Here is a 21,501-nt window from a genome sequence, read left to right as displayed (position 1 = left end):
ATTAACTCCATTAGGAGTTTGGGTTAATTTGTCAGTACTAGCTGTGCTCAAAGAAAGTTCCGAACCTGATGGGAAATCAAGTTACGAATAGTCACGTACAGTGGGGCAAAAAGAATTTCAGTATTGTAAGCGTTAGAGAAGTTTGGATAAAGATGCTGCACCGTCGGCTTCTGGCAGACCTGGATTCCCAGCCTCAGGGGTAAGAAAAATATGGTCTCTCATCAGCTAGTTACACACATTCTCAATCTTGAGATCCAACCTCACGAGCATTTGGTAAACATTTTACTTAAGGATGTTTGATACCGAGTTGAGCTGCTAAGTCAGCTGCATACATCCCCTTCTGTTACGGAGGCTGTAAATCAGCTTTGTGACGCCAAGAGAAACTTCTTTTCTTCAAATGCAACAAAGAGTATTACAACAATTGAACGGGTAAGAAATGAGGGAAAGTCCTCTGAATAAGAGTACCAAAAATAAATACAAGCCTTCCCCCCCCCGCCCCCCCCCCCGAGTACAATAAAACCCACTTAAGACCAAACATCAGCTCTGCCAATTTTTTCCATCCGTTTTGTTTGTTCATGAAGCTTATGGACAACCAAAAAGCCCTAGCAACTTTCAAATATAAGGTTACCACACTGTTGCTCCGTATCACAGAAGGTCTTCAGGTTTTAGAGCTGGACAGATTCTGAACTTGCTCTTTTTGAGCCAATTTAGTACACTTTGTCCAGAGATTTCCACATTTCCTTCACTCCTGAAATCTGACTCGAGCTACTACAGACTTAGGCTATATACAAAGAGACAAAAGCAAATTATGGTATTACTTGTAACATCAGTGATCAGAGGTGGGGAAAAAAAAATGCTAAAAAGAGATGATTATGACTGCATTAAAAACCCAGCAAACTCTGTAGTGATAGTGCAAGACATCAGCATCTACCCCCCCAAAAAATAAGCATTTAGGGTGATTACAAAACAGTCACCATAAGGTTATACAATATATTAATCAGTTTTCTCATGGATAAAGTGCATTTACCTAGCCTGAGAATAAGTACCACACTGATAAAGGGATGCTAAAGCACTTCCCCAAGAGCGATTAGAAGAAAATCAGAGTTATCCTGAATCCTGTATCCAGTTTGCCCTGGTGATACTTGAAGACACTTCGGGAAAGACCCTCTTGCTGGTCCAGCTGAGGTACTCCATTCCAATTGAGTACATCGGTAGTATGGTCTGGTCAGTAAATCATGTCCTGGTGCTATCTGAAAACGCCCACATTGATAGAAAGAGCCACTTCTGGTTTACGGTGCCTAGTATTCAGCTTCTCCTCAGAGAAAACACGGTCCTGTAAGCGTTCGGCTTGCCGACTATTATCAAAACAAAAATTAAGATGCCCAGTATTAGTGTTGAGCCTTAGCACCAACAGCAGCATGAGCCTGGACTGGAACCCAATTTCCACTTAGTTGCAAGAATGACCTTGCAAGCTCACGCTTACAACCTGTGCAGGGGCCAGGGCAGCCAAGGAGTTCATTTTTCATCTCCAGAGGCAGTGACAGATGTTGCAGTGTGTTGCAGAGAAAAAAAAAGGAGGCTCGGTGTAGGGATATGGCACTTAAAGCCAGGAGTTTGAATCACCCGAGCACTTCCTTCACAACTACTGGAATCGTGCACTCTAAGAGCACCCAGTTCGCGCTGTCCCAAAAAATTATCCAGGTATCAAGCTAGTCTGAAAAGCAGCAAAGAACAGTTTGCATATTTTAAAGAAAAGTAAATGTCAATACTCAATACCTTTTCTTTTTTTCTAATGCAAGCTGCCTTTGTTTCTCCTTTCCAACGTCATCTCTCACTGTGCTGAAGTCCTTAGTGTCATCAAGGAGAAGGTTCTGTTGTGAAAAAGGATTTGGTAGACGAAAATGATAAGCTCAAACTATTTCCCACATGTTGCTCAGCTTACACAATTAATTTTCAGAGCATCTCCTCGAACCAGTTTTACAGCAATTAACTTCAAGTTAACTAAGTGGCAAAGATCCAAAAGGTAAAAAAATTTGTTAGACTCCTCTGTTTAGTTTTTGTATTTATCAGTGAATGTGCCTTATTCAGAGATTTCTCGCCATAGTCTAAGGCATCAGGATAGGACACCAGACTTTTCACACACTGCTTTAAAACCATGCAGCGAGTATGTTCTTTCAGAGGTCTCCTAGGTAAGCCTTATTGCTCATTCAGAGCTCAGTATGCTGCCGTGTAATTCTTTTTTAAATAATAACATAGATCTGTAATCATTCTTTGGAAAATGCAATGGGTTTAAATTTACAATGTGATTTTTAAAAGGGCACTGCTCTTGGATTTTACTCCAAGTTGGGAAAGAACAACCAATAGAATGAGGGCAAGAAAAAAAATCCAGTTTCTTCTGAGTAGTGTTCAAGTGCAGAGCAGAAACTGCCTGCTTGCACTGGCCGAGAGCTGCACAACAGCCTCTAAGGTATTGCCCTCTGGTGCCACTACCGACATAGAAGGGGAAACTTCCATCAGGTGGATAAAGAACAGGAGAAAAAGAAGAAAAAGCACCAGTAGCAACACATTTCCTATCCACAAAATGAACTGTCCAGATTCACATACCAGTACTTTCACAGAGATGTAGCAGGATGCAGGAAAACCAGGAAGCAATTAAGATACTGCAAAGGGGACTGTGCCTGAATCTAATCCTTGTGCAACAATTAAAGCCGAGTTCATTTACCTTCACCCCAATGATATCTCCATCTTTCAGGTGATAGGGCGCTGACTGTAAACTCTCCCGGTTTTTCTTCCGCTTCCTCTTTGAAATTTGCTGTGTCTGAATAGAATCAAAGCAGAGGATTCGTACACGGCAGATTTTGGAAGTCTGCTTAACTACGTATGCTCAAGAACTGCAGCACAAACCAACGTGTACTTCTCTCAAACAACTGTTGGATTCTGTCATTCCAGATCTTACCCAGCTAGATATTGGCAGCCACTCAAATTTTTCAGGGAAGTATTTGGCTATTTCAATTTTATCTACAGGGAGACAATAGTGAGAAGCCACTCGTTGCCTCAGTGCCCACGCTGTGCATTCTTTGGAGATATCCCACACCAAATCTGTGGAGTTGTAGTAGTCCCTCTCCCCTGGTATGCCCATCTGGACTCGAAGCAGCAGTTCATGGGGGCTGTCACCAGGAAGAGAAAACAGATCGTTCTTGTGAGTTTTGCTTTCAGAATCCAGAATTCCCAGTTTTCGCTCCCTCCTGCCCTCCCTTGTTTTTGTCTGTGGAAAACAAAAAATAAGCTCCGAAGTATTCTCGCATGCTGACACCTGTAATCCCGACAGACAGTATTTAAGTTAAAAGCAGCTCAATTAAGTCTCATCTGAAATGCACTGCTGTAACAAATAAGCATTTTGAGATCTTACCCCAAATGCTCTTCTTTTTGCAAAGGTTCGATGCAGATTTCCACTCTGGCACCCAGCTTGTAGTCACTGAAAACAAAACAAAGATTATACACATTTCCAGGCCTACATTTCAAGTTCCTGAGTAGAAAAATCACAGTTCTATTCCAGTAGACCTGTGCTTATCTGGAAAACCAAAGCAAAAGGCTAACAGAACAAAAATGAAAAACCTCAGAAAAGTACAAAAGTTGCATTTAAAAACACCTAAAATAAAGCTTAGCAGATTTAAGCATGCTATGATGTACTTATGCTCACACCTCCCCCTTCCACAGCTCTCAAGTTAAAAAACATGCTCAGCAAAAACATGAAAGTAACCAGAAATGAGCTTTCTGTGGACTTTTGACTGAGCTGATTTACTTGTCCACCAACCCATCCCACAATCCAGTCAACAGTCAGTCTGTTGCAATGCTGCTTGCGCATTCAGTAAGAAACCTACTTGAGTTGCTGCTTATTGTTTCGTAAAAGCTTGCCGGGACACTTGCTGTCCACTGTCCATGCTCTAAGAAACGAGGGCAGTGGGACAACCTGCTCCTGGCAGCATGGTAAGGTCATAGCCTGAAAAAAGAAACAGTTCTTCAGTAATTTTAGCAGCCACATTCCCTGGGGAAAAAAGAAAACCACCTGATTAATTCTCAATGCAGTACGGAAGTAATCAGAAACAGGGTAAGGTATTCAGATCTATTCCACACCAGCTGCTGCTGCTTGTGACTTATAGGTAGTGGCTACGATCGACATACTTGCTTTTCAACATCAAAGCAAGTTGGACTTCACTCCCTCACAACATTTCTCAATTTAACTTACATTTCAAAAGTACTGAATTTCTTTTTTTAACCAAAAATTGTATAAGTGGGAGGGAATGAGGCTGACAGAATCATTACCCCAATCTCTAGCCAAGTGCTCAGCAAGCTCCTTTAATCCCTTATCAAGGACACAATACTCTTTCCATGCTAAGGCAATCCTCCTTGTTCACAAGATGCAAAATGGTCAGTTTTTCATAGTAGTAGTTTGCCAGACTGAAACTCAAGTCGTACCCAAAAGAATAAGTGCTGGTATGGATCAGAATCAGATGACATATCCTTCCCCATTGGGTTTAAGTAGAACAACCAACCAGCTAAACAATAAAGAGCCTTACAACAGGATTGGTTTATGTCTTTCTGTGGTTTGGAGGTTTGGGGTTTTTTTGGTTGGGTTTTTGGCTTTTGGGTTGGCTTTTTTTAGTGTATTAAAATCATACTTTTATGGTTAAAAAAAGCATAAAAAAGCACCTTAGTTTCTGGCCCGAGAAACTAAGCTATACCTTCCTGAATGACAAACATGACCTTCTGTGCATCAAAAGCAATTCTTTATTCATTGATTCAACATACAAAAAAAAAAAAAACAAAACCACCAAACCCCAAAAAACAAAACAAAAAAAACAAACCAAAAAAAAAAACCTATGCAGAAAACTAATACAGGAACAATGTGGAAATGGAAACTGGCTTTTTAGGAAGTGCTTGTATGTGTGCGCTTCTCATGAAGAATTTTTACATTGTGAAATAAAGATAGGGCTGCAAGCCAAAGTTCCAGGTGAAGTGCAACAAGGCTTTTGCAGGTCAGGACACATGACAGGTAGAATGGCAACTGCAGGGGACATACTAAGGCAGTCTCTGAGCTACATGCTCCAACTGCCTCTTGGTACTTACCACTGAACATGGCATATAAGCAAATGCCATATCAGAACATACTGGAGACAAGGGAAAAGGAAATAAAAAATAGGTATTAATAGAGCTCAATTAATCACAGTGTTGCTGTACATTTCCAATACAGGAGAACATCTAACCTGCATCTTCAGATCTTCCAAAGAAGCTTCTCCTGCTATTTCTATACTGCCAGCATAACAAAGATCCATGTCTGTGTGGATGTACTCTGGTGAATCTTTAGATGGGGGGGAGAAGGGGGAGGAAGAAAGAAACAATAGAAGAGTCACCATGACTTTGTTTATAACAGTCATTTCACAGGGAGACTTCACTTAGAGAAGGGACCTGACCTCAATTTTTTTTGGAGGGCAGTTAAAGAAACATAATATACAGTTAAAATAAAATACATTCTGTGAGTTGTCAAAGAGGAAGAGTTCAAACTGATCCTATCCTGCAAATTTTAAAACTAAGACTAGTTATTCACATTGGTAAATAGTATTGATTATTGGTTATGACTCTGAAATGTAGAGCGTGTTACAAGGAAAGTTAAACCTGCTCTTAACTATGCTACTGAAGTCATCAGGGGAAAAAGTAAAACTCAGAAAAAGTTTGAGAGAAAAGGAGAAAAATGCAAAGAAACCTTCTAAAAGGAGAGGGGTCCTGCTCTGCAACACAACTCAGTAGTGAAGGAAGAATAGTATTTTTCCTGTAGCAAGCAAAATCGGTTTGTTTCCCATTTTCCAATTCACAGTTGTCCCCACTTCATTGTCTTCTTCCTTCTTGACCCTCACTTGATTTTCCTACCCTAGCTGGTTTTTGATTTGGATTTGACCTTTAGAAGAACAAATGCAGGTTAAAGTTGGATAGCAGGAAAAATTTCTTCACTGATAGTCAAGCATTGGAACAGGCTACCCAGAGAGGTGGTGCAGTCACCATCCCTGGAAGTGTTCAAAAAAACAGGTAGATATGGCACTCTGGGACATGGTTTAGTAGGCATGGTGCTGTCGGGTTGATGGTTGGACTGATGATCTTAGAGGTCCTTTCCAATCTTAATGATTCCTAGTTTTACTTTCATTAAAAAATAATCCAGCCACCAAGCCAGGAAACACGAAATTACTACTCTACCCTTAACTGGTTTAGTGGTGGACTTGGTAGTGTTAGGCAAATGGTTGGATTTGATGATCTGAAAGGTCTTTTCCAACCTAAACAATTTAATGATTCTATGATTATTCTGTGTAAGATTTACTCATTGCTCCTGTTACAGCTTCTCAAAAAGCAACATAGCCTGAAGTGAATTAAATGTGATATTAGGACACTGGCATTTGAAGCCAATCACCTGCATGCTCATTGAGTATGACACTGCCACTGCCTTCAGGTAGGGAGAAGCCATTTTATTTACTGACAAGTAAAGAGCCCCTGCTTCAAAATTTAGTGGAGGTCTTACCCTTGACCAAATACAGCTAAGGAACGTCAGAACAGTACCATCCAGCATTTATGGCCTTGTAAAAAATTGCACCTGTCTCCTAAGTGGCTCCTTTCACCATAAACTTGCTGAAGCTTGTACAGTCACTCACAGGTTTCAGAAGGATTTTAAGGCTTTGGATTAACATTCTGGTTTTGACTCAGAGCCCTCAGTGCAATCACAGACAATCAGGCCATACAATCCCTTTCAAAAACTGATCAAGCTCACCTCCTGCAAGAGACACCTGCAAAGCATCCATCTTGCAGGTCATCCCATTCACTTGGTCTTGCACATTCTCTCCACGTTTCACAGGACTTGAAGACTTGAACCACCAGATGGGTATTTTCAGGAAACCCTGCAAAGCGAACAGAAAGTACTGGGTCACTCACATGTTCCAATGCAGACAATAAACAATTTCACCTTCATCTCAGGAATAAGGAAAAGACTGGTTCAAGTCTGAGCTTTTGCAAAGGCATTGGCATTCATCTCAGATCACACATCACCAACTCTCACTCCCTACATTTACAGGGACTGGAGTTTTATGTAATCCATACAGAGGGTAAAGATCAGACGCTTCAAAAGTGGTATTTGTGAAGAACTCCAACATTTGCAGGATGAACTGGGAATCTTGTAACACCATGTCTCTGCAGAAAACCTTTGGCATGAGAATCACGAAAGCACAATCTATGTGAAAACACCAGTTCAGAGGGAAGGGGTTGGTGGAAATGGAGACACGCATGCCACAGCTGTCAAACTAGATTAGGACAGTAGCTAGGCCTATAATATGCCCACAGGAATACTCAGTATTCATGGCCTCCCATAGCTCCCCCTTCAACCATCCCTAGGAGATACCTCTTGGCAATATGCAAGAGTTCAAGTTTCTCCTAGGACCTGACTGGTGTTATTGTTGAAGATACTCAATTGCAAAGAATGCCTCCGACAAGCTCCATGTGTCACGCCAGCACTACAGCCCCAAGGATGCCAGGCCCTCTCCTTCGCTCTCTCTGAGCTCAGTGCAGAAGAAATGGCACCTCTCCACGCTCCAGGAGCAGGAGCAGGGCCGGGGAAGAAGGGCCCATGCAGCACTTGGCAATCAGCGATTTTTTTAGGGAGTGCTGGGAGACCTTGCGCAGGGCAGCTGAGCCTGTGGGATGTCTGGATGCTTTGCCCCCTCTCAACCACTGCCAGCACAGGGAGCTGTGCCATGTGCAGTGAGCTGGGGCAGGGCCGGGGGCTCACTGAGGACCCCCAACTCTCCTGAAACACTGTTGCCACCATCTCATCCAGGGCACCCCAGGCATGGGATGAGGAGGGGGCTGGAGCCCTGCGCACACAATGGGAAGGGGAGGGCAGTCCCTGTGCCCAAGGGACAGCAGAATGGCACAGGGGAGCGATCCCCAGGAAAGGGGCCCCTTGCCACCCCCAACCCTCCTCCTTCTCCCACATTAGGGCATCATCTTTCAGGCCACAGGCCCCCCGACTCCCAAAACAGCCATATTTGGCCACACGCGTCACCATCACAGTGGCCTCCTGATGTCACAAGCCACCTCACTGCCTTCTGTTCCAGACCCTATAAATACAGGGACCCCGGCAGCTGGCCCACCATTTCCTGAGCTTCGAGGTCCTCTCATGCCAGCAATGCTTGGTACCAAGAAGTCCCACAGCAGCGAGGCAGGTGGCTGCCCACCTTTGAGTGGGAGAGAAGCAAGATGGCTGCAGGAACCGTGGAGGAACAGGAGGTGGTGTCAGAGGGGAGGCACCATCAGCCGCACGCTGGCAATGGCCGTAGCTCCTGCGGCTGATGGTGTGGAGCCCATGGAGGTGGATCCACCACAGGACCAAGAAGAGCCGATGGAAGTGGATCCACCTCCAGCATGGCTCCCCTGGCACCACTACACTGTGCCAGGGTTCCCCTCCACGACACGACGCTGACACCAGCACAGGAGGGCCTGGCCAGCGCGCTACCACCGGCGCAGCCTCCGCACCCGGCGTTAGCTGGGAGGCCCATCCTGCACGCCCAGCCATCCTGCGGGCTCACCCTTTCCACCTCCTGCGAATCGGCAATCATTTTGTTGATTGTCGTGGGCAGCGTGAGCCCTTCTCTCCCACTCCCCTACACCCTCCCCTATTCCCACCCCCACCCCTGCTGAAGGGGTGCCATCTCTTCTGCTCTGAGCATGAAGAAAAGGGGACCAAATGACATGGCTTCCGCTGGCGTGCTGTGCTGAGGTGACAGGAGTCCTTCCTCAGAGGGCCACCGAGGTCCCTGGGGCCTGGAGGTGGGGTTCCTACAGTATGAAGACGAGGGTGGTTGAAGATGAAGCCAGACCCTCTGCAGCAGCACACGAAGAACAGCAACAGGTCAAGCAAAGGAGGTAGAGAGACGGCTCTTCCTCTGCACAAGATGACCACCACAGGCCTGCCAGCAAGAAGTGCTGGCCTTCAGCATTAAGGCCCCTTCTAGCTGCTTCGTTAGGAGTTCAAGGCTGTTTATTGCCTAATTTTAAATAAAACAAGGAAAAAAACAGTAAAGATGCTTTCCTCCTCTCTTCTTTGGTACTCGGGTGACTGCACCTGGATGCCTGTCTCCCCTCCTGGTCTCCCCACTCCAGGACAGACACTGATGGGTGGGGTGTGGGCCCAGCCCAGGACCTTGGACATGGTGAGGGGCCGGGACATGCCGCACACAAGGGCGGGCTGAGGGAACTGCCTCTGGTCACGAGGATGGCGAGACCCTGGAGCAGGCTGCCCACAGAAGTTGTGGATGCCCCATCCCTGCAAGTGTTCACCATCAGGTTGGACGGGGCTTTGAGCAACCTGATCTAGTGAAAGATCAGAACTAGGTGATCTTTAAAGAGATTCCAACACAGATCGTCCTATGATATTGCTTGAGGTTACTTAGCAAAGAATCCTTCCATTTGTATAACCATTGCTGACAAGAGGGTTTCCAAATAGGGCCCTCCATTTTCAAACGCCAGTTCAGATTTGTACTGAGGATGAAGGCAAACACCTAAGTTCCTCTATTTTTATCATTTTGTGAGGAAGCAGTAGCATAAGAATTGTGCCTTCGCAAGAACCTTGCATGCCAGAAGTACTGATTTCCTCCAGATCTGTTAACACACTTGTAGGCAAAGAAGCTGCAATGGGCAAGCCTTTTACTACAGAAGTTGAAAGAAGAAGAAACAAACACAGACTAATACTACAAATGTTGGTTTAAATCAGCAAAACAGTTAGGAAACTACAAAAATCATTATGCATTCTTAGCAACCAGAATTTTCCAATGGAATTATTTTTAAAATAAGCAAGAGAAAAAGAAAAAAAACCCTACTATCATATTCAAGTCTCCAGACACTGTCAACTGACTGAAGAACACAACCTCTCTCATTTTACCTTTGGTGGAAGCCTTCCTTCAGTTAGAACCAAAGTATCTCCTCTGCAAACATTAAGTTCCTTCAGAGTGGCATTCTGTAGGAAGAGAAAGCACAGTACACTTGCAAGTCTACATGTCCTTGTGCTTTGTTTCCTAAGGTACATGTTGGTGGATTTTTAAGTCGTGCAGACCAGAAGTACCAGGTGTTCTGTTCTTCCACCAAAGAGAACAGAAATACCCATTTAACAGCCACTGCTTGCAGACAACTTTGCAGCAGCACAAGTATTGCACCTACAGGACTCTGCTCTGCAGGACTCCTTCCAGAGCATCCTGTTGAGCTGTGGATTTCCTTTGCACCTCCACAGCCGACCAACTGACACCTCATGCTGCTTTGTAGTTGCATCTTTAATGCACAGTAAGTCTAGACTTAACAAAAAACTGTGTGGATATGGCTTCATCCTAGTCCCGGAAAATAAGAGGCAGGTGCACAAGATTTACATTTTAACCATAGGTATCCCAACACAGTCTTCATAAGGCCCTGTGAAAATAGAACAGTGTGTATACTAGTGTAGCACACACAAACACACCACACTTTTGCTTTAATGGAGCTCTCTTCAGGGCAAGTCTCTGCAGAGAAATGGAGTAAATAAACTACTGCATGACTCAAGTCAAAAACAGGATCCTCTTACTTCCTGACTTAATGCTTCCCCTGCTTCATAGCACCAGTCCATCCTTCTCAAATGCCAGTTGTCACCTACCAAGACAAAAACCATACATACAGAAAACTAATTAGCCAACAATGCTGTTTCAAAAAAGCATTACAAAGCTCTTAATAAGTGTTAAGGGGTTCTTTGCCTTGTTTTTTGTTTGTTTCTTTTTCAAACACAACTCTGACAAATTGAATGAAGTACCACCTTCATGTCCTTCTCCAGACCCCAGAAACACTTTGCTGTTTGGAAATGGTCTTCTCTTACTTGTATTAATGTCTCTTCCTCACCTTCCTACCTGATTTCCCCGGTTTAAGAGTAAAGCAAAGGAACTGGGTTGGCAACACTTAGCACAAAAGGAAAAAAAAAATAAAAGAAGAAAAAGCACTGCAGAGGAAAGAAAATTAAAATGTTGAGGGGAAAAAAAGTCTGGAAACATTGAGTATGAGGGGGGTGGGGTGGGGGGTGGGAGAATACCTTGTAGTCTTTTCAAACAACTAGAACATCAAAATCCACTGGTCTGACATTTCTTTGAATGAGAGCAGTCAGATCACAAATCTCTACACAAGGCCAAATTCAATTTTTTGAAAATGTTAATATAAAATAAAGCAATAAAAACAGAACTGTTGTTTCTTGGCAGTAAACTTACACTACAGGGAATTGAAAAAAATTGAGTTTGTACTTTCAAGACATCATTAACTGCTTCAACTCACATGTACACAAGAGCACAACATTTAATTTTCATTTGGGCTACTCAATGTATATTCTGACAGTATGTGTTTCAGGTGAACTTTTACAGTTTTTGGAGCATGGCTGAATTTGCAGCCATCACTCCACTGTAACACAAATTCAGTATTCAATGAATTTTTAGAACAAAAGCTGGAAAACAATGCCACTCCAAGTCTCGTCTCTTCCTTCCTCTCCATCAGCATCAACAGAAAGATATGTTCAGCCGGGAAATTCACATGTGATGCCAGTGTTGTCTATATCTCTTACTTAATCCTCACATAAAAGCTTAGAACGAGAACTGCTACCACTCAGATTCCCAAATAATGGCCAAACTCTGATCTCATTTTGAGTAACTTGGTTTTGCAAAGTGACCAAAAATTATTTTTTACAGTTCATCTCATGCATTCATTCCCACTATGATAGCAAATCTTGCCAAAACAGCCAAACATCTCCACCTGCATCCAAGCAAATAGTGTAGGAAGTGTGGGTTTTGCCATATTTTGATTAAATAGAAAGCTTGAAACTGATTTTCAAGAGCAACTGCACAGGCAGCTTTTATCAGAGCAAGGCTGCAAGTTTATCATTCTTTCCGCTCCCCTCCTCACTTTACAATGACACATAGATCATTTTAACAAACTTACAACTTTTAAGTTTTAGGGTTACAAGAGCTGCCTTAGAAATCTGGAAATCCCTTTTAAAAAAATCATTAAATAACAATATAATACAACTAACCTGATAATCCAGATTTTTCCAACATTAAATTTAGACACTGAAAAAAGAAACATACGGTGAGACTTGTCTCAATACACAGGCTGGGAAAAAGTTTTCAGCAAATTTACACTAGAATTTTCTAACATAAAAAAACGACTGACTGATTCCTCGTCAATTCCTGAAAACAATTACATAGACATGGTATATTTGAGTTATATATTAAACCCTTCAAGTACAAGATTGTTTTCAGGCAAGGAATTTACAATGTCAGGTGAGTCAACTTTTACAAACTTAAAAAAAAAACAAACCCAAAACAACAATCTGTGCCATCAGTTTGCTGCTTTACTTGAACAAATTCTGTCCCACAGTTTGAAAATGCACCTTGTAGAAATTAAACCTGTGAACTCAACACTTTCCAGCTACTACTTGTAGACGTTGACACTATGCCAGAAGTCTGGATTGGCAGTACCAAGAACTGCTTCCTTCACTCTGTGCACAGTTCCTCCTGACTCACTCCAATTCTGTGCATTCAGAGTTTGATGAACTACAAGAGAACTGTGGCAGACTCTGCCATGATTGCGTATCATTCTGAGGACTGCTGTGTCTAAAAGGAGTGGCTAGCCAGGCATGAAGCAGTCGGACTATGTTCATCCTTGGGAGAAAGCAAGGATATCTCTTTACTACTTGGTGAAAGGTCAAGGCATTCTTCCCTGCTGGCCTTCTGGAGTTGAAACACTTCCTTTGCCTCGGTGTCTCCTGGTGACCTGTGTCACATGGGTATAAGGCAAAGTTCTCCAGGAGCAGCAGACCTGACCCAGGCATGACAAAAGCTTTTAAAAGCAGCCAGACTTACCTCTTTGACAGAGGCAGTCTCTTCCACAACTATCTCCATCTCAGGGCTTGTGTTTTGGTCACTCCCAACGATAAAATATAAGAAGAGCTAAAAAAGCAAGTATAAGTATCAGAATACATATTTAAGTATGGAAATACTGTGAAATAACACCCCCTAATGCACACATACACCAGCTGTTGCAAGCCTGCCATCAGTCAAACAGCACTGAAACTCCTTTGGGCTAAAGCAAACAATCTAAGCAGGACAAACAGAGAAGCACATGCAATTGAGTTATGGCCATCAGTAGAGCTTCATTAACCATCTGTGCATACCTGGTGCAAATGAGAGATAAAACCTTCTAGCACTCTGATCTTTAGAAATATACAACTATTTTTTCTCTTGCATATTTACAACTTGTAGATATCAAGAGCAATATCCCCCTTTTCTTACTTTATGCTCTTTACAGAATTATACGCACATCAAAGCACAGAAGTTGGACAACCACAAACAGACGAATGATAAATGATTTACCATTAGACAAGTGAGCTATATTAATTGGTCATGTATATGCTCTTGGCCTTCTGCAACTGAAATAAATGGTGTGAGCCTTCATGCTGGTATGTATAATTATCAGTGTCACTGAGCATTTTTTTCCATGCCGTTTACAATCATTACAACAGTAAAAAGAGGACTACATGAAATACTGGGAAATGTAAAGAAAGCATAAAAGCAGCATGAGACTTTTTTCAGTCACAGCTCTACTATACCTGAGTGGAAGTTGGAGCTTTCCCATGACACAGTCCTAGCAAACTTCCCATTTTCAGTTCTGCTTCCTTGACAGTATAATCCTCAGACACTTCAGGGAGGACAAAACCAAGGAGAACATCATAAGCTGCTGCTTTCTGAAAATATCCGTTCTATTATGCTGCTCTTTAGAGTAAGATAAAAACGTTCAATGACATTTACAGAACTTCACTTCCACAGTGCTGACATCAGATCTGTAAGCCTCCTATGATGACAGCAAAGCGACACTTGTATAAAAGTTCCTCCCCACCACCCCTTGTATACAGGGAGACAGAAGAATTTAGGTTGGAAGGGATCTTTCTAGGCTGTCTGGTCCAAACTCCTGCTCAAAGCAGAACCAGCTCTGGTCAGAACAGTTCACTTTGGGCTTTTTCCAGTCAAGCTCAGAATACCTCCAGGGATGGGTATATCCCAGCCTCCCAGGTGTTCCTGTCTATTGTTTGACCACTCCCAATGTGAATTCCCTTTCCTCCCCACCATACCAGCTGGAATTTCCCTTGCTGAAACTTGTGTCTGCTGCCTCTGATCCTTTCCATGTGCTCCTCTGAGAAGAATCTGGCTCTACCTTCTCTATAGGTCCATGTTAAGGAGTTAAAGATGGCCATTACCCCTGCTCCCCCCAAGCCTCTTCCTCTGCAGGCTGGAAAAAAACAGCTTCCCTCCTCTTTCTTATGGTCCAGCTCCCAAATCATGCTAGGTGTTCTCCTCTGGACTGGCTCTAGCTTGTAAGGGCTCCCTTCTCATGCTGGGAGCCCCCAAAATAGAGACAATACTCCAGATGTTGTCTGACAAGTGCTGAATGTTGGGAAATTAATCTCTCCTCGGCTTCCCAGCTGTGTTTTGTTAATGCAATATGTTAGCAAAATAGCAGAGACACAGAAAATGTTTCCCAGCAAGCACAAAGCTGATCCACTCAGTTTCTCACCACCGCCCCAACAACGGCAAAAGCAAAGCTGGGGGTCCTTTTCTGATGAACACTGGCCATCAGAAGCACAGTTATATAGTGACAGGTGGTATCGCATGCTCATCTAAATCACAAAGCAGGCTATGGCATGAACATATTCCTCCACCTTTATGGAAGCAGTTATTCAGTGTGCTTCATACACCACAGACACAAGTTGCCTTCTCAGAGTAAACAGAAACTTAACAGTGCTTCCTTCATCATCACAGGACTCAAGTTTGCTGCTAAACCTGTTCTGAAATCCAACCTTGTGCATCAATACTCTAACAAATATATTTAGTCCATTTTGTTTCAGGAAATAGAAGTTAGAAAGACATGGAACAACGACTCTGCTTCCTGGAACATCTAGAAAGTTGCTCTGTAATGTATTAATTATTATTCAAACCAGACCATTTAGACATTTTTCAGTTTATAAAATAAGTATGGGACACAGAACTTTGTTAATTCCCACACTCTTGAAGCACATGGCCCAGCGGTCAATAAACAACAGCAGGTATGCTAATCAGTTTTACTCATTAGGGATGCAAGTAATAAAACCAAGCTGAACATTTAAGTATAACCTCTAGCTTTGTATTGGTACTGTTAATAAACAGTAGAACTGGAAAAAAAACCCCACACAACTGCTTCAGTTAAGGCTGGAAATTAGCGGACTTGTGTGTGTGTACTTCTCCCAGGAAAGGGACAAATGGAAACTCAAAGTCTCCCAATTGAACTTCTTACAGAACAATGATTAATTAAATAAATTTACCTGGAGAAAGAAGTTTCCCATTTCTGCTAACAGGTCGAAGGCAGCTGTCATTTGCTGTGATAAAAAGGGCAGGAAAGAGAGATAGATGTATTAAGTAATTCAAACAAGAAGAAATTTGGCTCAGAAGTTCAGACAGATAACATTTAAGATTAATGACAACAGGTTTATCTTAGAGGCCTCCCTCTGGAGGTATTACATCAAAAGTACAATTGGAGAGAGATTCCTAGGGACTTCGTGAACAGTCTTAGTTTTTATCGTTTCAGTGAAAGATTACTTTCTCTTTGAAGCCAGCTGTTAGCCACAATCAGTAAAATACTCTAAAACTGACCAAGTGCATCAAAAGGTAAAGGCATCAACAAAAGCTTTAAAGAAAGAAAACTGAAGTGTCTTATTAAAGAAATTGATAAGGTTTAAAAAACCAAAATCTTCCTCTATTCTTAGTGTAATACTTCAGTAAGATGGCATGATTATTCCTACTCAAACAGCTTCTGAAAATAAGAGCTTCATAAAATGTATTTTAATCAACTTACACTGATTTTTTTTTTTAAGCTAGGAAAAATAATAATTTCATTCAAAACTGGATGAATGTTAAGTCCTTTGCACCCTCTTTCTTCTCCAAAAAAATCCTGACAGCAATGGATTTGGTGTTTTGAATAGACTGATCCAAAAGCAGGAAGCCAAACAGTAAATTCTAACTTTATCAGATCTAAAAGTAAAGCAGCTGAACACTCACCTAGTTCCTCCTCTAGCTGAAGCTCCCGTATTGCTTTCATTTTGATATCTGACATCACCTAAAAGAAAGCAATATTAAAACCTCTAATACAGAATGCCAGTAACACACCTGCTGTTCAAATGCCAGTCCACAAAAGGCAGCCTTCACTTGAAATGCATCCTAATTATGTTCTTATTCCTGTTAAGACTATACACAGATGAGAAAACATTTATTTAACATTATCATACCAAACATATATAATAAATAAATGTACTGATATCATAACACATTTGTGCAAATTTTCCTTAAAAACAGTATTCCAAAGAAAACAAAGTGGTATTTAATTTTTGGATTTATCAAAAGACTAGTATTTGCTCACAAAATTACTATTTGTGAAAACTAAGTAGTACTTCATATTTTCTGTAACAGGAAATAATTTAAAAGGCAGAAAACGTGCCAGAGAAGCCCACCCCTCGGGGAAAAGTAGCATTTTTTCCTATCCTATGTTGAAAGCAAGAAATAATACTTTCCTCCTCTTTTAGCTTTTGTTTACTACCATAGCCTCACCAAACATACATTTACAGGATGGTCCAAAAAAGACACTGTTTCACACTAAGACACACTAATGTAGACTGCACTGGTTTAAGTTACCAGCATTACAGTCCTATTACACAGCAGTCAAAGTGTTCCAGTAACAGTAACTCCGAGTTGTACACTATTTTCATCACAGAAAAACTTCAGCCCTGAGACTAAATCCACTCATTAATTGGCTCAAGTGCACTGGCCAAGCTTTTCAGGGAAACAGCCTGTGTTACATCCCTGAACAATCTGACTCCTTACTGTTTCAATAGTGGCAGTAATTTTAACGTATTTCTCTTCATCTTCCATTCTGCAGAAGTTTTTAACTTGGAGCCAGCTGATGTCATATGTAAAAGCAGTCAAATTGCCACTTGACACATTCACGAAGCTGTAAAAATGAGCAGTGCAAAGATGGTCAAAGACAGGAAAACTACAGATTGTCTGGACTAGATTGCTAAATACCAAAGCTCTCAAATAAACCGATAATGCCTAGGTCATTAATAGTGATGGCATGTCACAGAGTAAGAGTCAAAGGCCTCAGGCAGCATCCAGGCATCTCTGGGCTATGTTTTGGTAACTGAGTTTCAATGGGACTTGAGCTTCTGAAGGCATTTCAGAGTCTAAGTCACTTTCTGAGGCTGGATTTAAGGCTTCTGGAAAAAATATGGTAAAAGCATACCTAGTCATAACCAAAATTTGAGATTTTCTCTGTCTCCGCTACTATATATAACCACAGAAACAGTTATTGGTGAAGAACCCTCTCACTGCTTGATTTTTTCTCAATTTTTCAGTACTGTTTCAACTAGAAGTCAGAATTTATGTAACAAGCACATTTCTCTGAAAATGGGAACCTAACCTCAGGGCTATACACTGGAAAGTGAAATGAAACCAGAAATTCGCCCCTGGCAACTTCAGATTCAACTGGGAGATTCAGCAGAGCTGCATACTCTTCTGATACTGCTCTGTTCTCTCATCCCACCAAGTGCCTCGGAGAACACACAACTCAAACTTCAGAAATTCAAGTTATACCGAAGGTGTGCCAGCAAACTGAGCACAAGTTGTAAAGGGAAAAACCTAGCCAGAACAAGTGTAAGTCAAAGGATGTGACTACATTTGCACTTCAAGAGCAAAGAAATATCTAGTAGTTGATAAGTACCCAATTTCCAAAACTTAAGATCACATTATCTTGAATTAAAAAGCTCAAAGTGACAATTAGTTAAAAGAATATATATATTTTACATATATGTTTTACATATATATTAAAATATATATATATATAAAAGTGCTAGTGTAATTTTAACTACACAGATTTTGCCAAAATTGATTTTTGGTTTAATTATACTTGTAATCAAAATGGTTACCTCTGGTCATGGCTGTCTAAGATTAGTACTGAGCACCCATCCGTCAGACCAACACTTTTGACTGTTTCCTTCATATCTTCTTCAAGAAAAACTTCCCAGTTCTTGCCTTCTTTATCTGGTCCTGAGCCGTTCTTTAGGATGATCCCCCCTGATGGTGCTAAGGCTCTGTGCAGATCACCCAGTTTTGTGCTGCATGAGAAGACGTGCTGCGATTCTGTGAAATGCTGGCCCTTCCCTCCTTCATTATACTCTGCTAAACGAAGAACGTTTACCACCACAGGTTCATGATCAGGGCCTGTCATCACCTTTGTACCACCAACCTGAAGTAAGGAATGCAAGATTTATGCAGTGGTGATCAATAAAATACAGACAAGACCAGACAGCAATAAACAACAACAATAAAATTATTGAGACAAAAAGACGGACCCTCTCTCCTCATTAGAAATAAACCACCTTTGACCAAATGCCTACTGAACAAACAACCAGAATAACTCAAAGGTGTTGGGAAGAGAAAGCATAATGCTAAGGTCTGTTCCAAGTCTGCATGTATAGTAAACACATCGGCAACAGTAGCTGGGAAACCAGTGGAAACTTGGTCTCCATCAGATTAAGAATGGAGGAATTTAGCCCCTTAGGACATTAAAGAACTACCCAAAAGTGTGACTGAAGCAAATCAAAAGAGTTAGATTTCAAAATCTGGCCTTTCTGATATTCAACCTAGGCAAAGAGTATAGTTCCTCAACAAAGGCAATTTCATCATGCAGGAAGCTGGAGACCATACCAAAAGTACAACCAAGACAAGAACGACTCTGTTACTAGATGTTTTCTTTTGGTTTTGGAGGGGGGGGTTTGATAAATCAGAAAGCAATTGTACACTTTACAACAAAAATATTTTAAAAGTAATATTCTAGTCCATTACAGAGATGGAATAAAATGCTGTGTTACCTAACCACTGAGGCAAGCATTTGAAAGTTAAGCAGAAGCCTTAATATTAAAAGGAAGATGCAACACTAGAAAAAGGAGCACAGTATTTCAAGGGAGACCATACACAAAAGTAGTCATTCACAGGTCTAATTTTATATGTGGAATGATTCGCTACAGGGCATAAGTTTTTGTTACCTTATTACTATTGACCAATCTCCTCCCAAGAGGCAGCAGATGTTTTCAGAACGCACTTCAATGGAACTGGCATTGGATATCTACAGGTACCTATCAATCTGACCATATTACAGGCTGCATAGTATAATTCTGTTTATAATTTTATCAAGCAGCACATTGTACATCACTCAAGGTATACTGAAAAGCTTTAAAGACATAGTATCCTAGACAAGGCTGAAGCGGTGTCCCCAAAACCAGCATTGGTATGTCAGCAGCACATCTGCAGAACAGACTGACATTTCCAAAAACATCTCTGGAGACTGTATCTTATCTCTTCAGAACTGACAAGGAGTGAGGGTATTTGGTTCTTTTACCTCTTTTCCATTCCACACGAAGACGTCTGCTCCATCAGCCAGCCCAATGCCATCCAGTGTCAGCTCGTCTCCTAAAAAGCAGCGAATTATCAAGTTCTTTCCCTCCCACCGCAAAACAGACAAGCAGGGTCAGCTGGTAAACTGAAATATGCTGGCACACTCTACTCTGGCTCAGGTGTATCTTTACAAAAGCTGCTGGGTGATCAGCATTTACAGTAGGTAACTTAGAGGTCACTCATGTAGCAAAAGCAACACAAGTGGGTACACACCCCTACAGCACTCTCACTGAGTAAAGAGGGCCACAGCGTGAAGGTTTCAGTTCAATTTCCCTTGCAAACTGAGGCCCAAGTTAGCACTTGGCAAAGCTTCTTGGTCAGGATTATCTGCATGAGATTCAACAGTGAATCAATAGATTTTAAATAAAACAGTTGGATTTAATAAGAGAGTTACATACTGTAGAACTCCAAGCCCATTCTTTGCAATACTAATGCCCATGCTGCAGTTTCTTTTACCTTCCTAGCGTAAGTCAGATTCAGATATTTTAAAAGTCCTTGTCATTTAAAAGAACTGTACTAGCATCCGGAGCAATATTTACAGCAGCTATGAATGCCTCTGTATTTTGATGGAAATGTATTTTGATGGAAAGTTGGGTTATGATCTGGCAGAACCCTCATGTTCTGAAACAGACCACAAAGACTATACAATTTTAAAATGGCTGACAGGCTTTTGAAGACTAACACCTAGAATCACATAACAATGCAAAGCTGAGACAGAACTCATTATTTTAAAATACTAATGTACTCTTAATAAATTAAACTACTCTTTATATAAGCATTTTACTTTACAAAATTCCTACTTCAGCTTAGGTCTAACCTACATTTTTCTTTGATATCACCCTGGGTCTTCTCTTCTACTCCCTCCTCTACCTACTAGGTAAATCCTATGAAAGCAAACATTCATAAACAAATCAAGGTCAAAATACAGACTGATATATTTTTGTCAGCAACCATGTTTAACTTGCATGAGATCTGCAGTTTTACTGCACTTCACAAAAAAGATTATATATAGAAGTCTTAAAAAGCTTCATTTCACTAATAAGAGTGTCCTAAATACCTTAACAGCAGTGGACTTGCATGTAAGTTTGAGTTTGAAGAATGTTCAGTAACACACTTCTCCAAGATGTTTTACATATGAAATCCTCAATGTCTGCAGTAAACACAACATATAAATAACATGGAAGTCTTGTATGTAGTCATCTTACCATCAAGTATCTGGTAAAGATGCAGTCCTGCTGGTAAAGGCTTGGCAATACTGAGAACCATGTCTCCTTCCCAAGATTCCAACATCTAATTGGGAAGAATTAAAAAAAAAAAAACAACCACCCAAAAACACAACAAAAAAAAACCCCAGCAGCAACCAGTAACTCACATCACTCGAAATTACAACTTTGCCAAAAGCTGTTACAGCCTGGCTACCAAGCTCACTTTGACACTTAACAAGTCACAGCTATTTACTTCAACAAGGCCAGTAACACAGAAAACAGTCAAGCATTTACAACTTGTCTTTCAAGCTAGTCACCAGATAGGCAAAAATAACGTTTCAACTGGACACTAAGCAAAGGTTGTGAGGTACAGGAAAAGCAAACAGTGTTTCCTGACATTCAGTTAGCTTTGATTTAGATCTCAATAAAAAAGCATTTTACAAATTGTCGTATTCCTTTAACAGAGTAGAGAATAAATGCAAAGATACCACACTCAATAGTTAAACTAGATATTTCTTTTAAGTAATTTTCTTTTTCCTTAAACCACTTTGATTATTTCCTTTTAAGGGCAGAGAGGTCCTTGAAAATACAAAGACAAATCCATCACATTAAGAATAGGCCTGGAGTTTTGCAAAATGTCAATCCATGCCCATTTGCTGCCCAAATATAAA

At 41.3% G+C, this 21,501-nt stretch overlaps 1 protein-coding gene across 5 annotated transcripts in view; it reads right to left on the bottom strand.

Moving 5' to 3' along the window:
* Positions 1-504: 504 nt before the first annotated feature.
* The window catches only part of USP40 (ubiquitin specific peptidase 40), a 38,185-nt gene continuing 17,188 nt past the window's right edge, over positions 505-21,501 (bottom strand). Inside the window, exons 14-32 of one of the 5 annotated variants that reach the window (XM_075710075.1) lie at positions 20,831-20,915; positions 19,570-19,640; positions 18,098-18,417; positions 16,998-17,124; positions 16,179-16,236; positions 15,446-15,499; positions 13,700-13,788; positions 12,954-13,040; positions 12,122-12,158; positions 10,643-10,707; positions 9,974-10,048; positions 6,812-6,938; positions 5,265-5,359; positions 3,882-4,000; positions 3,410-3,475; positions 2,915-3,167; positions 2,723-2,818; positions 1,777-1,871; positions 505-1,355 (exon numbers count right to left, since the gene is read on the bottom strand). In XM_075710075.1, coding sequence (XP_075566190.1) covers positions 1,247-1,355; positions 1,777-1,871; positions 2,723-2,818; positions 2,915-3,167; positions 3,410-3,475; positions 3,882-4,000; positions 5,265-5,359; positions 6,812-6,938; positions 9,974-10,048; positions 10,643-10,707; positions 12,122-12,158; positions 12,954-13,040; positions 13,700-13,788; positions 15,446-15,499; positions 16,179-16,236; positions 16,998-17,124; positions 18,098-18,417; positions 19,570-19,640; positions 20,831-20,915 — 2,028 coding nt within the window. In that variant the 3' untranslated portion in view covers positions 505-1,246. Of the gene's footprint in view, positions 1,356-1,776; positions 1,872-2,722; positions 2,819-2,914; positions 3,314-3,409; positions 3,476-3,881; positions 4,046-5,264; positions 5,360-6,811; positions 6,939-9,973; positions 10,049-10,642; positions 10,708-12,121; positions 12,159-12,953; positions 13,041-13,699; positions 13,789-15,445; positions 15,500-16,178; positions 16,237-16,997; positions 17,125-18,097; positions 18,418-19,569; positions 19,641-20,830; positions 20,916-21,501 lie in introns of those variants that run through there. The other 4 variants (XM_075710076.1, XM_075710077.1, XM_075710078.1 and 1 more) reach the window with 4 other exon arrangements.

This window comes from Pelecanus crispus, chromosome 5 (genome assembly GCF_030463565.1).
Source record: "Pelecanus crispus isolate bPelCri1 chromosome 5, bPelCri1.pri, whole genome shotgun sequence".
NCBI classification, from domain to species: Eukaryota; Metazoa; Chordata; class Aves; order Pelecaniformes; family Pelecanidae; genus Pelecanus; species Pelecanus crispus.
This window is presented reverse-complemented; position numbering and strand designations above follow the sequence as displayed.